At 38.6% G+C, this 14,909-nt stretch overlaps 1 protein-coding gene across 2 annotated transcripts in view; it reads right to left on the reverse strand.

Annotated features, from left to right (window-relative positions):
* Positions 1-2,268: 2,268 nt before the first annotated feature.
* The window catches only part of Ola1 (Obg like ATPase 1), a 124,768-nt gene continuing 112,127 nt past the window's right edge, over positions 2,269-14,909 (reverse strand). For both annotated transcript variants that reach the window (XM_021181910.1, XM_029474093.1), the window contains exons 8-11: positions 8,945-9,085; positions 8,164-8,260; positions 6,001-6,123; positions 2,269-2,793 (exon numbers count right to left, since the gene is read on the reverse strand). In XM_021181910.1, the coding sequence (XP_021037569.1) occupies positions 2,692-2,793; positions 6,001-6,123; positions 8,164-8,260; positions 8,945-9,085 (463 nt within the window). In that variant the 3' untranslated portion in view covers positions 2,269-2,691. The remainder of the gene's footprint in view (positions 2,794-6,000; positions 6,124-8,163; positions 8,261-8,944; positions 9,086-14,909) is intronic.

The raw sequence follows: 14,909 nt of genomic DNA on the forward strand, positions 1-14,909 counted from the left end.
AGGGCCCAGAGGACAACTTACAGTAAGCAGCTGTTTTTTCTTTACATCTTATGGGTTCCAAGGACTGCACATGTTTTGCCAGATTTGGCAGCAAGTAATCTTTCCCTCAGAGTCATCTTTCCAGCCCAGAACTGCCAGTTTTTATAAGGGGCCCCCAAGCAATTTAAGGAGGAAAAAAAGAAAATCACTCAAAAGCCAAATCCTTCTTTTAAGATATTGTGTTTCTACAAGCTTAAAAATATGTCAAGATTCTTTTTTTCTAATATGAAGGATCAGTCATAAGATCCAACATGTCTGAAGGGTCAGAAAAAATGTTAAATGAGTAGACTAGTAAGAAAACATGACACAGTAAGAGATTTTGCCCTGTGACACAGGGTGTCTGAGGCAGAGTCACAATCAGAACGCTGAGACCATCATAGGGCCAGCAAGAGTGGTCAGCAGTGTGGCATCTTAATACCGGAAGTTGATAAATCACTTGGAGGGACGCTGACTCCAGCATGATGCTGGCAAGTTATATGAGAAAAGAACCTTTATTCAGAACTAGATAAGTCATGAGCCATGAAGAAGACTTGGCTTCCTCAGAAGCCCTGGTTCTGATCCAAGCCATGCTCAGCACAATGCAAAAGTCAGAAAGGCAACATGAGAAAATTCAACCAAAGGCTATCAAAACATTTCTCCAAGCTTTTGGCACATATCAGATCCCTTGAGTACAAATTTGAGATGAACCTAGAGGCGCAAAAACATTTACTTAAAATTTTAAAACCATATAACCTATAGTTTATACATATACACCAGTGAAAACATTTCAAGGGCCTTTTGATCGATAGGCAACAGTTCCTAGAAGCCTCGATTTGTGTACAACACACAATTTTGTACATTGCACATTTTTAACATCTAATTTTAGCCTTAACAAATGCAGTTATCTTGGATGGTCTCCTTTCTCCCATAGTGTGCAGCCATCACATTAGAAGCTAGACAGCTGAGTTTGATCATCTTCAAGCTTTTAAACATACTGATGCATGTACCCAAATGCAGACACAGTAAGGGCTTCTCAGAGCAGGTGTGGCCAACAGCACATGTGGCTCTGCTCCACTGCAGTCACCACATGGTTCCAAGTCCTATCCACTACCCCACAGTACCCCTATCTATTGCTTATTTATAATTCTCTAGCCCAGGCTGCCTGTAGTATCACTGCACAGTCTTGGCTGACTCCCTGATTTCTACCGTCCTCCCACGTGCCGGTGGTGAGCTACCAAGTCCGGCTTCACTCTGTTTTTTGAGACAGGGTCTCGCTTTGTTGCTCAGGAGGGCCTTGAGTTCACCATCCTCCTGCCTCAGACCCTGAGTGCTGGGACTACAGGCCTGTACTACCATGCCAGGTAATGGAGTCTGCTTTAAAATCTTTCCTCTGGGCAGCTGGATCTCCATAAGAAATACCATTCCTCTCCTTTTGGGTCGCACAGGACACCCTAGTACAGTAAGCGTGATGGCTGATCCGGGTATGAACCTTCATTTCATGCAGATGGCAGATGGTTCTATTGCACTGTGGAGCACAGAAGGGCTCACCAGAATGTTAACACGGAGGCAAAGGGTTATTCAGGAAGGAAGGAGTTGAGGATATCTCTGTCTTGGGAGGGGAGTGGCATGGCAGATGACCCAGAGGTCACTGAGTGGCCAGCACTTGCTCACCTGCTATGCTATGAGTCTACAGGTTCCTGACTCATACATATGCCCAATTTTCAACTGGCTGCAAATATTTCAACAGCAAAGGAAGTTTAAAAACGATCAAAGTTGAATTATTTTTCAGTATTAGAATCAGCATACGAATCAGAATTGAAATAAAGAAGCAACCCCTTAGAAACGAAATGGTCAGTTTTTACAATTTAATAATTTTAAAGAAAAGTGAGAAAAATGGCTTCCACTTGGTCAGAGAACTAACAACAATCAGAATTCACTGGCGTTGGAGACAAAATGGTTTTCTTTCTGACCAGAGTCATCTGTTCTCCAACCTCTGCAGTATCACTGCTGTCATCTTTCAATAAATGTCCATCTACAAATTAATTAACTTTTCTGAGACAATCCCAGGCATACTCTTCTTCTAATTCCCATGAAAGACTCACTTTTAAGATACAATTGCAGCTGCCCCGCACTGCCAGTTCCTGCGTCACACACACGCCTTAAAATTCTGTAATCAGCAGCCAGCAGGTGCCATATCGCATTCAACACACCACAGTCAGTCAATACAGACATCCCCAAACACACCAAGGCTGGTTTTGTCAAATGTTTTATTGAGTGTAGACATCTGGAGTACTGTAAAACATGCATTATCTTTAGATTCAAAAAGGAGCAAGCCACATTGTCTTCACTGTCAAACGTGTCAGGCCTGGCATACATGATGGAGATTAATGAAGCATCAGGAGAGTAATATGGCTTGAAAAGCCTCTACAGTGTGCAGTAGGGTCTTAATCACGTGAGAAAGCAAAGCTCTTCACGCTTAGTAACTTGCATTTCATTGGAGGTACATAGTATTTTACAATCTTAAAACAAATAAAAATAATTTGTTTGTAGAAGATTCCCATTCCTAACTTTGTCTCTTTAGACTTCAGAAACTTTAATTTAAAAAACACCCACCCCCCAAGCCCCAATATATGCATTTTAGAAGTTGTACGTCGATCTGAGCAATAACTGAATTTATTTCTTTTTTGGTTGCTGAGGTGTATTAAATTTGAAGAAGATAATATCTCCATCTTCAACAATATAATTCCTGCCTTGTTGTCTGTATTTTCCAGCAGCCTGCAAATAGGAAAAACAGGAAATGGCTTATTACTTATAACCAAATACATAGGAACAAGAGAGGAACTGGCTTATTGCTTATAACCAAAATACACAGGACAAGCAGGAGAAATAAATGGCTTATTACTTATATCTAAACTCTCAGGAAAAACAGGAGAAATAAATGGAAGGAAATATTCCTGGGTTATGTTAAAGACATAATGAAAAAGAAGAGATGTATAGGAAAGCATACAAGTCCTTAAGAAAAAAAAGATAAGCAAAATCCTTCTGGTTTGGACAGGACTAGGCTTCCACATATGTGTACCAATCATACTGCATTCTCACTAACTGTTGACACACGGATGTAAATCATACCAATGTCATTAAATTTCATTACATGGTACCTTTCTGAGGTGTCTGCAAACACCCAGCAAGTCACTGTAAGAGACTGATCAAATGAGGCAGAAAAAGCCACACGTGCTTTGTTTGCTTAAAGAAATTCTTTGGTGACCCTAGTGATGTCTTAAAGACAGTTTGCTCTAAGAAAAACTGCTCAACTGTGCTGCACGCGTTTGAATTTCCTGACATTGGCACTGGCATCTGTGGATCCTGAATGTTATCTTGGAAGTTCTCAGACAGTGCTGCTTCCAAGCAGACTCTTACAGGTTGGACCTGCAGACAGACATTTTCCCACTTGTCAATCAGTCAGCAAAGAAATGATTCCACCTGCCAGTGTGCAGATCTAGACATGCTCTTGAAAATTCCACACAAACAAAGCAGGTTCACCCATGGCACGGCACACACTTTGGGCTCCTGGGCACTCACACTTACCATGCACACAATTATCAGCCTCCTGTGGCCCCGGCACCAACCATTCAACAATGGGTACCCAAATTCTCAGAAGTGTTTTTCTTGAGAGCATGAAAACTTTATTCTCAAGAAATTTAAGATTACCACTTCCCTTTGACAATAGTGAAAGAAAGATCAAAGTCAAGTGAAATTATATTTATCAGTAATAGAAACACTAACAAAGATCATACATCTGAAGTGTGAATCAACAAACCAGATTGAAGAATCCTCCTAAGCATATTTTTGATACAAAGGATTTTTGCTAAATAGCAATATGCTATTAACAGGAAGTTTATCTTAAAAAGACAATGTACTCCCTCATTCTAAAAGACATACTAAATAAATAGAGAGTCACATGATTTTTGTAAAGATGTAATGTACTGAAAGCCATATGGTACTTACCTCTAGGATCTAAGCCTACTATTATAAAACTATACATACAAGTTAAATGAAATACACATTGACATGACATATTAGTGTAAGTTTATATACTTTATTACACTCAAGTTTACTATTAATAGTGACAGTGTTTCTTTAAATTCTCTAGAGACCATTTAATCCATTTCCACTGCTATCAGAAATACTGGTTGAAAAAAAATCAATACCCATTTGTGAATCTTGAGTATGTATTAAACAAGACACGTCTAACCAGTTCATTTGCACTTGAAAGCAGCCATCTGTAGAAGGCAGCTTTGCCTAAGCAGATATGATTGCTAATAGTGTGATATCCCTGTAGACTACAAAGCCCAAAGCTATTCAGTATATAGCTCACAGCACTGCACTGAATTAGCTATGCTGCACTGGTGGTAGAAATAAACACACATGCACACGCGCACACACACACACACACACACACACACACACGTACACATGGTCCTGTTTGCAACCTCAAACCTCCTTATCATGTACAAGTAAACACTGCTGGATAAGGAGCACAAAGCAGTTCATAAATTCTTCATTTATCCAGAGTTCAAAATTTAAACATCAGTTTTGGAAGTTAAAAATAAATGAGGTATTTAGTGGTACTCTAGAAAAAGCCAGAAGCTGATCTTTCTTAGTTTATGATATAAAGTACTCAGCCTTACATATTATTATAGGCAGGAAACATTATTGTACTGGAAATTATAGTTTCTGGACTGTTAAAGTATTTACAATCCGTCTTCTCTTAGGTTTATTGTAACAAAATAAACTAAGGTTTGTAAAAATTGACTCAGCATATATAAGTATGACAAGCTTCCATCTCTGGATTCTACAAACAGAATTTCTTCATTTTAATTTTTTATATGAAAAGATATATGCTAACATGATATAACAAGTTGACAAAAGAAATCAGATATTCTCCAAGTCTAGTTAGCATTCCTGATGGTGTTCACCTTCAGTCTCTGCATACCTATCTATATCAATACAGATGACACCAGTGAAAGCAATGCATTTCTTTAGTTGCACACTCTTAACTTTTTTTTGGCAGGGGTTGGGGGAGTCATAATGGCTCTCAATCAGTATCTAACCAATTATATGGACATGTTTTCCTTTCTGGTTCCAAGGTTCCAACAGTCCCATCAAAGTCCCACTGTTCTAATAATACTGGCAAGAAAAAACCAAACTTGAAATATCTTTCACATTCCTTTCAAATTAGGAAATAGTCAAGATATGAGTTCTGTTTGAATCTCTTAACATTTTCTATGACAGTCTTTAAATTAAATTAAAGAAGCTTCCTACAAGGTCAACTTTGAGTGAGGTGAATTACCTACTTCCTGGATATTAACAAGTTTGAATTTTGCAGTGGAACTTAGATGAAATCATTTGGTAGTAATATTTAACAATGCTTCACTGTGAGTGTCTGCAAATCAAATTCCGTTATTAGCTAAAATAGAGCACAATTTTGGACCTGCCCTCTAGTGTTGAAAAAGCAAATCAAATTTCCAAAGATCTTTTAAAAAAAAAAAAAAAGGAAACCCATAAAGTTTCAGCACCCACAGGTCTGTCTAACCAGGCACCATTCTGTTTACCCGACTCCCCTATACTGTGATTTCTATTCACAGATGCAAAGGCGTCACTATGACTTTTCATTAGCTACTAGTGAAAAAATTGTATTTTGTGTAACTTAGAAGTTTATTTTTATTTTCAGATAGAGAGAAAAAAAAAAAACCAACAACAACAAAAAAAACCAAAACCCCAAACAAAAAACCCCTCCATACAGCTATTTAAAATTGACTTGAGACGAGAGCACATGAACACAGATAGTGCCTCATCAGTGCACTACGTTGGTCCTAACAAGCTGACAGCGTGCAGTTTAAAGACAGCTACAGTCTACCATGCGCATCTTCATGTGAGTGCTAAAATTATAAAATTTGCAAGTAACAAAATATCATTCCTTACCTTGACTGCGTTTTCAGAACCCTCGTCTTTAAAGTCTTCATACTTCATTACTTCAGCCATAATGAATCCCTTTTCGAAATCTGTGTGAATCTTTCCTGCAGCCTGAGGAGCCTTCGTTCCTTTCTTTGAAAAGGACCAGAGAAAACTAATTGCATTTAGAATGACTGATCGTAAGCATCGAGTTTCTTTTCTCTCATCTGCAGTTGCCTCAACTCAAACTTAAGTTTAATGGGAGTTAGGAAGTCTGCTACACAATTAGTGCGTTTTCACCAGAGGACACTGCCTGTGCAGCAGACTGAGCAGGCACATCAGCAGGTGTTAAGGAGCACAGCCGAGAGCTTTGTTTTTCCTAACAGTCATCTACGGTTTTATTGATTGAGATGCAGTGGTCTGGTTTGGTGTGGGTTTCACTTCGATTTTCTATTCTTCACAGTGGAAAAAAATAAAGATTTTTAAAGTAACTTTCAAGTTGAATTATCAAAGGTTTAAAAAAGATAAAAAGTCCCCCAAAATTCAGCTCATCTAAACATATAAAAATTGATATATAAAGGGACATTTCTAGCAAATCAGATGAGCTACAGTCCAGTCGGCAAGCAATTCTGAAATAATCAAGAAATGTTAACAGTAAGATTTAAAAAAAAACAAAAAAACACTTTGCATAATACAGCTTGCTTCTAACAATCTATGAAGGAAATTCAAGTCAAGATAGTAAGAGAAATGTCTTGTAATTACCCCATATGTAAAATTACAGGAACATACATTCCAGACACACACAACCACAGAAAGAAATCTGAGAAATAATGGTAACCTATAGGCTGCTTAATAAAGCATGTTAAAGTGATAAGGACTCTGACAGCACATAGCACAGTTTTTACAATAAAAGATGTATCGGGTCAATGTGGCTACTCCCTGATGCTCACCTGACTGAGTGTCTTACACATTAAGTCATGGCACTAACAATCAGTCTTAAGAGAAACCAACTTTCACATTTCAAACCTAGCGATGCTCTTCCCTGCTTTGCACACTTCAGTTTGAAGTTTTAAGACTCTCAGTTACATCTTTAAAATATATAGTAACAATAAACACTGACGATTTGTTTACTGACTTAGAATTGCTTTGACATTATTTTTAAAATTTATAGGAAAGGCCGGTGTTAGAAGACAATGAAACACTTCTTACAAAGGGGGCAGATAAAAGGGAAGTGAGTCTCGCTCGGGTTCATGAGGTGTATCTAATTGTGCTGACCACCTTCATGTTCCTTTTATTGATACTAAATAAAAATAAATGTAACAGCAGCACTGAAAACACAAGTCAGGATGGACAGCACTGAGCTCAGCACAAAGCATGTACTTCAAACAGCATACTACAAGACTCCCCGAGACACTGAATCTAAAAAGTTCTGACCTTTTTATATTCTGTAATATATAGTTTAGGACTACATATATTTCAAAGTATTTTTCAATAGGAACTACTATATTACTATAATATATTTACATTCAAAAGCAAACCATTGTATTTCAGTCTATTGTCTTCTGGGAATAAATTAGTTATTCTCCCTAATCACATTCAGTATACACTAATGTTTAAAATATGTCACAGTCTTGAAGAAGTTGAACACGTAACAGTAAAAAATAAACATCACTTCTATGAATTCAATAGAAAGGAATGAATTATTACACATCGAGTTTAGCTTTTTGAGCCTGTGTGTCTATGAAAAGCATAATGATGTCATATTGCTTTTATTGCTGAAAATGTAATCCGAGCAAAGCAAGGGAGGAAAGAACCACCCGCAACCCAAACAAACTTAGCGACTACAAAATGAAAAGCAACATCAATTTCACTGCAGACAAACCCAGTCACACAGATTAAGCAAGCACAATACTGGTGCGTCTTATCTCTGACCACAGGAGGAGGGTAGACAGATTCTACAGGATGAAGAAATTCAGACTATGTAATAGGCAGAATCAATTGTTACCTGCCTCAATCAATGCCGCTCCACTTTCACTGTTCAGCAGATCACAAATAATTAAAGTTATCCTGGACAAAAACCTCATCTGTAATGACTAGCTAACCGCCACCATGACAAACTTCAAAGTCAGTGATATCAATCTGAATTCAATAGTGTGGAACTGGGGAGAGCTGATGAATAAGTATGAAGCTTACCCTGATGGTCCATGCACGCACTTCATCTGGGCCTGCAGTGAAAAAGTATTCTAGTTGGAGTGCTGCAAATCCAGCCTTAATGATCTTTGGCAAAGCACTGAAATAAAATGAAACAAATTCACTCAACATTTAAGTTGACTCTGCCAGGGATCCATCTAGAACTAAAATTATTCATCTCAAGCAGATAATGGTGAAGATATTAGTAAATGACCATTCATCTTTCACAGCACACTGGAAGAGGTCAGGCAGCAGGGGCTATTTCTTAAAAGACCCCTTCTAAAATCAGTTTTAATTGTATTAGCCTGAAGCATTTTCAACTGTTTACTACTTAAAAAGAAAATTTATATCTTCTGGGCCTATGACTATTTTCAACCAATATTAATTATTCCAGAACTTGAGCCATGGAAGCAAAATTATTTGATTGAAACCCAATCTTCTAACAATATATTATTGTTACTCAGAAAAAAATTATGGCAAGTGATTCACCCTTTCCCCTCCCCCACTGAACATGACGAAAGAGTTTTGGCGATCATCCCTCCTCAAAAATATACATAACTAATACCTATGTTATAATTAAAACACTGTACGGAGATGACAGATGACAGTTAAAAACTTAATTTAAAATAAATCTTTTCACTCTGTCTCATGGTAAAGAAAGGAGAAGATTCCCTCTTTATAATGGTAATTACTCTGTCATTTATTATTCTATCAGCGCAAGCAATTAAATTACTGCAAGGAAATAGTTGATAATAAAGTGTAGGGAAAATGAATGCTAATTAACCTTTGTGTCATGTTCGCTTCCAGATACTTCTGTCTCTCCTCAGCACTCAATTCTTGCAACTTGAGTTCCAAGGCCCCACTAAAAGGAATGACCAAGGCGCCTGGGTCATACTTGTCCACCCACTCTTTAATTTTTATCAACCTGTAGACAAAAAAGGGCACAACATTATCTTGTAGTGCATGCATGACTGTACCACATTCATTATTATCAAGTAGCACATACATATTCATAAGAACTGCACGGTTTTATGATGCCATCTTTTTGTGTATAGCTTTCCAAGGTCAAGGCATTAGCAGGCAGCAATTTCTTCAGGTACATGCTGGAATTTTCTATTACAGTCTAGTTTTAGTTTAGCATATTACCTATAGGAACTGTATTACAAATATTATCAACTTTTAAAAGTTAAATTGAATTTGTTCAGTATGAAAACCTGGACCGCTGAATAATACTATTTTATAATGTTAATGTCCTTTACAAAATAAGTTTTAGAAAATAGAACTCATAAGGCTGCTTATACAGGAATCACAATTAGAAATGCCAACTAATTTCTGAAGCATCTCTGAAACATACATAATTTGCCCCATCCAGATGTCTACTGACTGGGCTAGCTTCTTCCTGAATGAACAGAACCAACAGTTGCCATTAGTTTCAAGGGAAGCTTCTGCTCACATTAGCAACAACAATAACAAAAATGCAATTCTTCCAGATTTATAAATATAGTCAATTGGGTACAGGCTGTTCTTATAAATCCAGATTATTATAGGATCATGAATAGAAATGCAGAGGAAATAAATTCCTTTAATCATAAAAGTTATGGGAAGCCAAATCCACTAAGAAACATCCTAGATGCTGCCTAGAAAGGCACTATTGAGTTATTCTCCCTCTTCTAAAGGGAAGGCTTGGAAAAGCAGTCATTAGAATTTAAGTGACACAAAGGCAGCAAATATAATTAAAAGGTTCTGCTCATAGTTTCTTATTGCTGGGTAGGTACCTGTTTCTAAGCCTGCCTCCCCATTTGCAAGAATGGAAATAATAACAGTACATATTATATTGTAAAGAACCTAGGGAAACTATACAGACAGTAAACGGGTAACACCTGCCTCCCTCTCAGATCGTCACAGCATGTTCCCTCTGGTCATGGTTTACCCAGGTCTGTTACAGGTCTGGATAGCGACAAATGTAACTGGGGCCTAACAGCATCCTATTAGTATGTGTGCTTTACATTGGTTTTTATTTGTGCGCACAGACTTGTACCCACATGCCATGGAGGTCAGAGGACAACATGAAGGAGTCAGGACTCTCCTTCCACCATGTAGGCTCTAGGAACTGAACTCAGGCCATTACGCTGTCAATACACACTTTTTCCTACTGGGCCATCTCACTGGCCCTAGACTCTTGTAATCTGACTGAAGTTTAATAGGCATTATGGCAAAATAATGCAGGAGAAATCTGTTAAATCAACAATGTTTTAAGTTACTTTTAAAAGTAAAGAAAAGGAAAAATTAAAGACAAAATTCATCAAAACTCAAATGTCAAAAAAAAATGATGAGAATTCAAATAGCTATTAGAAAGTTAAGAATATAGCCCAATGATAATGGCACATGCCTTGATCCCAGCATACTTGGGAGGCAGAGGCAGGTAGATCTCTGTGGTTGGGGCCAGCTTGGTCTACAGAGTGAGTTCCTGGAGAGCCAAGGCTACACAGAGAAACCCTGTCTTGAAAAAAAACATTAAAAAAAAAAAAAAAAAAAGACTATGATCAGTTGTACAGGATTCAAGATAGAAAAAGAAACAAAAATTCACCCAGCCATTTGCACATGTTTCCATGCAAAGGTAATCGTCTATTTAATATATTAGTGACTTCTTTTTTTAATAAAAGATTTATTTTTTTTATTTTATGTATATGAGTACACCATTGCTCTCTTCAGACACCCCAGGAGAGGGCATCAGATCCCAGGAGAGATGGTTGTGAGCCACCATGTGGTTGCTGGGAATTGAACTCAGGCCTTCTGAAGAGTAGTCAGTGCTCTTAACTGCTGAGCCATGCTCTAGCCCCTTATTAGTGACTTCTGATCATAATATTTGTATCCTTTTATTTATATTCTAAAAAATATACTAAGCCCTAAGATTTAGTTTAGAATAAAGTATATGGCCTTAAATTATGATTAAAACTTGGTATTTTCTTGTAGAAAAATTATGAAGGATATAATGAGTTTTTGCCTATAGTAACATCATGGAATTTTAAGTTACTTTATAGACATTATTCAAATCTGTATATTAAAATGTTATCATTAATGGCCTTTATAATACATGTTAGAGTCAAATATATCATTTAACAAAGCACAGGAAATATAGTTTCAGTGAAAGGGAAATAGAACAAACCCATGTGCTAGGATAATGAAAAATGTCATACATCTATCTTGCAAGTATGATCAATATAACCAATAAAGCTAAAACTGTTAGGAAACAAGATAAGAAATAATTACTTTGGTTAAAACCTCCGTTCAGAATAACATTAGTTTTACCCTGCCATTTCACAGCCTTTCCTGCAGAGCCTTTCCTCAGAGGGGTTATTTGCATTCCTCAGGTGTTCTATTGTACAATTCAGATGAATAAAGACTTACAAATCATTCCTCTACCACCAAAGTAAGGCTTTGATCTGGTGAATACACCATTGTACCGTAACTATAATTGGCAAAAAACCTGACAGTGCAGAGCATCACACGCATAATAAGAAAGGGGATCTCAGAGTGTTGACAGATGATCTTCATAATGCAGAAGCAGAGCGGGCACATTTTAGCGGTAAATGAGCACTGAGGTCTAAAGGTCTCTAAAGTGACTGACATCAGACCTGCTACAGCCTCACTGAAGAAAAAGGTACCGTCACACTCTCCGTAAAGTGAGTTCCGCTCTTTTCCTGCCAGCTTCACTTTTGTGACTTTCACTGTCACAGACAACACAGGGAAGATGAAAAGTGACTTCGGTTCTTTGGCTGCCTGCTTTACTTTTGTGACTTTCACTGTCAAACAAAAGTGAGAAATGTCCCAAAGTGATTTTTAATTGCATATTTGAAATAAGCCTTGGGTAATTAAAAAATTAAACTTAATTTAAGATTACAGATGAAATACATATAACATGCCTATTAGGTCTGATGGTTTCAAAAGTGTCATAATGAGGCTAAGATCACAAGTTTGAGCCCCATAGGAACCTTCTGCAGAAAGAAATGTCTATTCTCTTGCTGCAATCTAGGCCCCAAGCCATAGCCAGCCGTCTAGAAAATGCATGCTATCGGCACCTGATGGACCCAGAAAATCCAAAGTGGAGCTCAGTTGTCACCACTCAAACACATTTCCAAAGAGCCTAAACCATAAACTGTCTGGTCAAATGGGGGGCTGGCGGGGGAGGGCAGCAAGCACCAGTCACAGCACCCGAGCCATCAAATCCCCTGTGCAGATTACCGCATGGGATCTAAGCTCTGATAAAGAATCCAATGGCTTAACTTCTTCCAAATCCTACTGGTGCGGGAAGAGATGCAGTTACAGGCACTGTGCCCTGTCAGTCATCACACAGCAAGTGGACAAGGACGGGGCCACAAGAGTTGAGCCTACAAGGGCAAGGCCTTGACACACACCATCAGGCCGTCACCTGTCAGAGTAAGCTTTCCAGATTTAAATTAGCATTTAGACTAAAATCTACCTCTTATATTATAACTTAATCTTCTTATTTCCATGCTGAAATTCTAGGTTCCAAAATTTGAATTTCCCCTGGGTTACCTTTATACTACTTAAAACGACTTTTCCTAGATATTAGTTTTATTCTTTTGTAATGATGGTGGTGCTGGGCACTGAACCTAGGGCCCTTGTGCAGTAAGGCAGATATTCCACCACTGTGCTACAATATCTGTTTTAATTTGGGGGTGGGAGGAAGATATTGTTGTTTACTAAATTAATTGTTCCTTTCAACATAAAAATTCCTCCAAATTCCTATTTACATCTCGCAGTCAACTTCTAAGGGAGTATGGCGGTTGGTCCCTGGAGTGAGAGGCATCTATGGTGTAGTAGTTTCGATTTTTTTAAGAAGAGACTCCTTGAGCTAGATGGCTCAGGTTTAAGAGGACCAGATGATCTTCCAGAAGTTCTGAGTTCAAATCCCAGAAACTACATGGAGACTGACAGCCATTTGTAATGGAATCTTTTACCTTCTTCTAGTGTGCATGAAGACAGAGCACTCATATACATAAAGTAAACAAACAAACAAATAAATCTTTAAAAGAAAAAAGAAAAGATCCCTTGGAAGTCCCAGGCTTGAGGTCAGGTTGGGTTTTTTTTAAAGGTTTATTTCATTTTATTAGGTGCATGAGTACTTTGCCATGTATGTATGCATGCATGTATGCAATCATGTGCGTGCCTGGTGCCTGGGGAAGTCAGAAGGTGTTGGATCTTCTAGAAGTGTGGAGTTACAAATGATTGTGAGCCATGTAATAAGTTCACATGCTCCACTATGTTCATAGCAGTCATATTTATAATAACCAGAAGCTGGAAGCAACCCAGATGGCCCTCAACCGAGGAATGGATACAGAAAATGTGGTACATTTACACAGTGGAGGATTACTCAGCTATTAAAAATAACGACTTCATGAAATTCGCAGGCAAATGAATGGAATTTGAGAATATCCTGATTGTGAGGTGACTCAGTCACAAAGGAACAAACACGGTATGTACTCACTGATAAGTGGATATTAGCCCAAAAGTTCAGAATACCCAAGATCCAATTGACAGACCATATGAAGCCTAAGAAGAAGGAAGACCAAAATGTGGATGCTTCAGTGCTTTTTAGAAGGGTGAACAAAATACTCACAGAAGGAAACATGGAGACAAAGTGTGGAGCAGAGACTGAAGGAAAGGCCATCCAGAGACTGCCCCACCTGGGTATCCATTCCATATACAGCCACCAAACCCAGACATTATGATAGATGCAGAGAAGTGCTTGCTGATGGAAGCCTGATATGTCTGTCTCCTGAAAGGCTCTGCCAGAGCCTGGCAAATACAGACACAGAAGCTTGCAGCCAACCATTAGACTGAGCTGGGGGGAGGGGGTATCCCCAATAGAGGAGTTGGAGAAGGGACTGGAGGAGCTTAGGGGGTTTGTAGCCCCATGGAGGGAGCAACAGTATTAACAGGCCAGACACCCTGGAGCTTCCTGGGACTGGACCACCAACCCAAAAATACACATGGAGGGACCCATGGCACTGGTTGCATATGTGGCAGAGGATGGCCTTGCTGGACATCAGTGGGAGGAGAGGCACTTGGACCTGAGGGTATTCCATGCCCCAGTGTAGGGGAATGCCAGTATGGGAGGGTGGGAGTGGGAAGGTGGGTGAGCACCCTCAAAGAGGCAGGGGAAGGGGGGATGTGAAACCTGGAAAGGGGAAAACATTTGAAATGTAAATGAAAATATCCTATCAATAAATAAATAAATAAATAAATAAATAATTGTGAGCTACCATGTGGGTGCTGGGAACTAAACTCAGGTCCTTTGCAATAACAAGTGCTCTTCACCACTGAGCTATCTTCCTAGCCCCGGCTTTTCATTTTAAAGCTTAGTGTTTCTGTACTTGGCTATGGGCAATGTCTCTTTGGGTACAGGCCAAGTGTCAAGTTACTGAGCTCTTGTTTAGAAGAGGTGAGGCTACCTCCTAGTACCTGGCTGTAGAAGGTCACCATCTTCCAGCTTTGTATGTGAGCTGACTGATCCAGTGAGGACTGTGCACTGTTACTTGTGCCCCTATTGTCACTGAGCTGCTTTTTTGGTATTGGTTCCTAGAGTCCCAGTTTTCTTTTCTTTTTTTTTTTTTAATTTTTAATATTTTTATTATATATTTTCCTCAATTACATTTCCAATGTTATCCCAAAAGTCCCCCATAGCGCCCCCCACTTCCCTACCCACCCATTCCCATTCTTTTGGC

This window comes from Mus caroli, chromosome 2 (genome assembly GCF_900094665.2).
Source record: "Mus caroli chromosome 2, CAROLI_EIJ_v1.1, whole genome shotgun sequence".
Classification (NCBI taxonomy): Eukaryota; Metazoa; Chordata; class Mammalia; order Rodentia; family Muridae; genus Mus; species Mus caroli.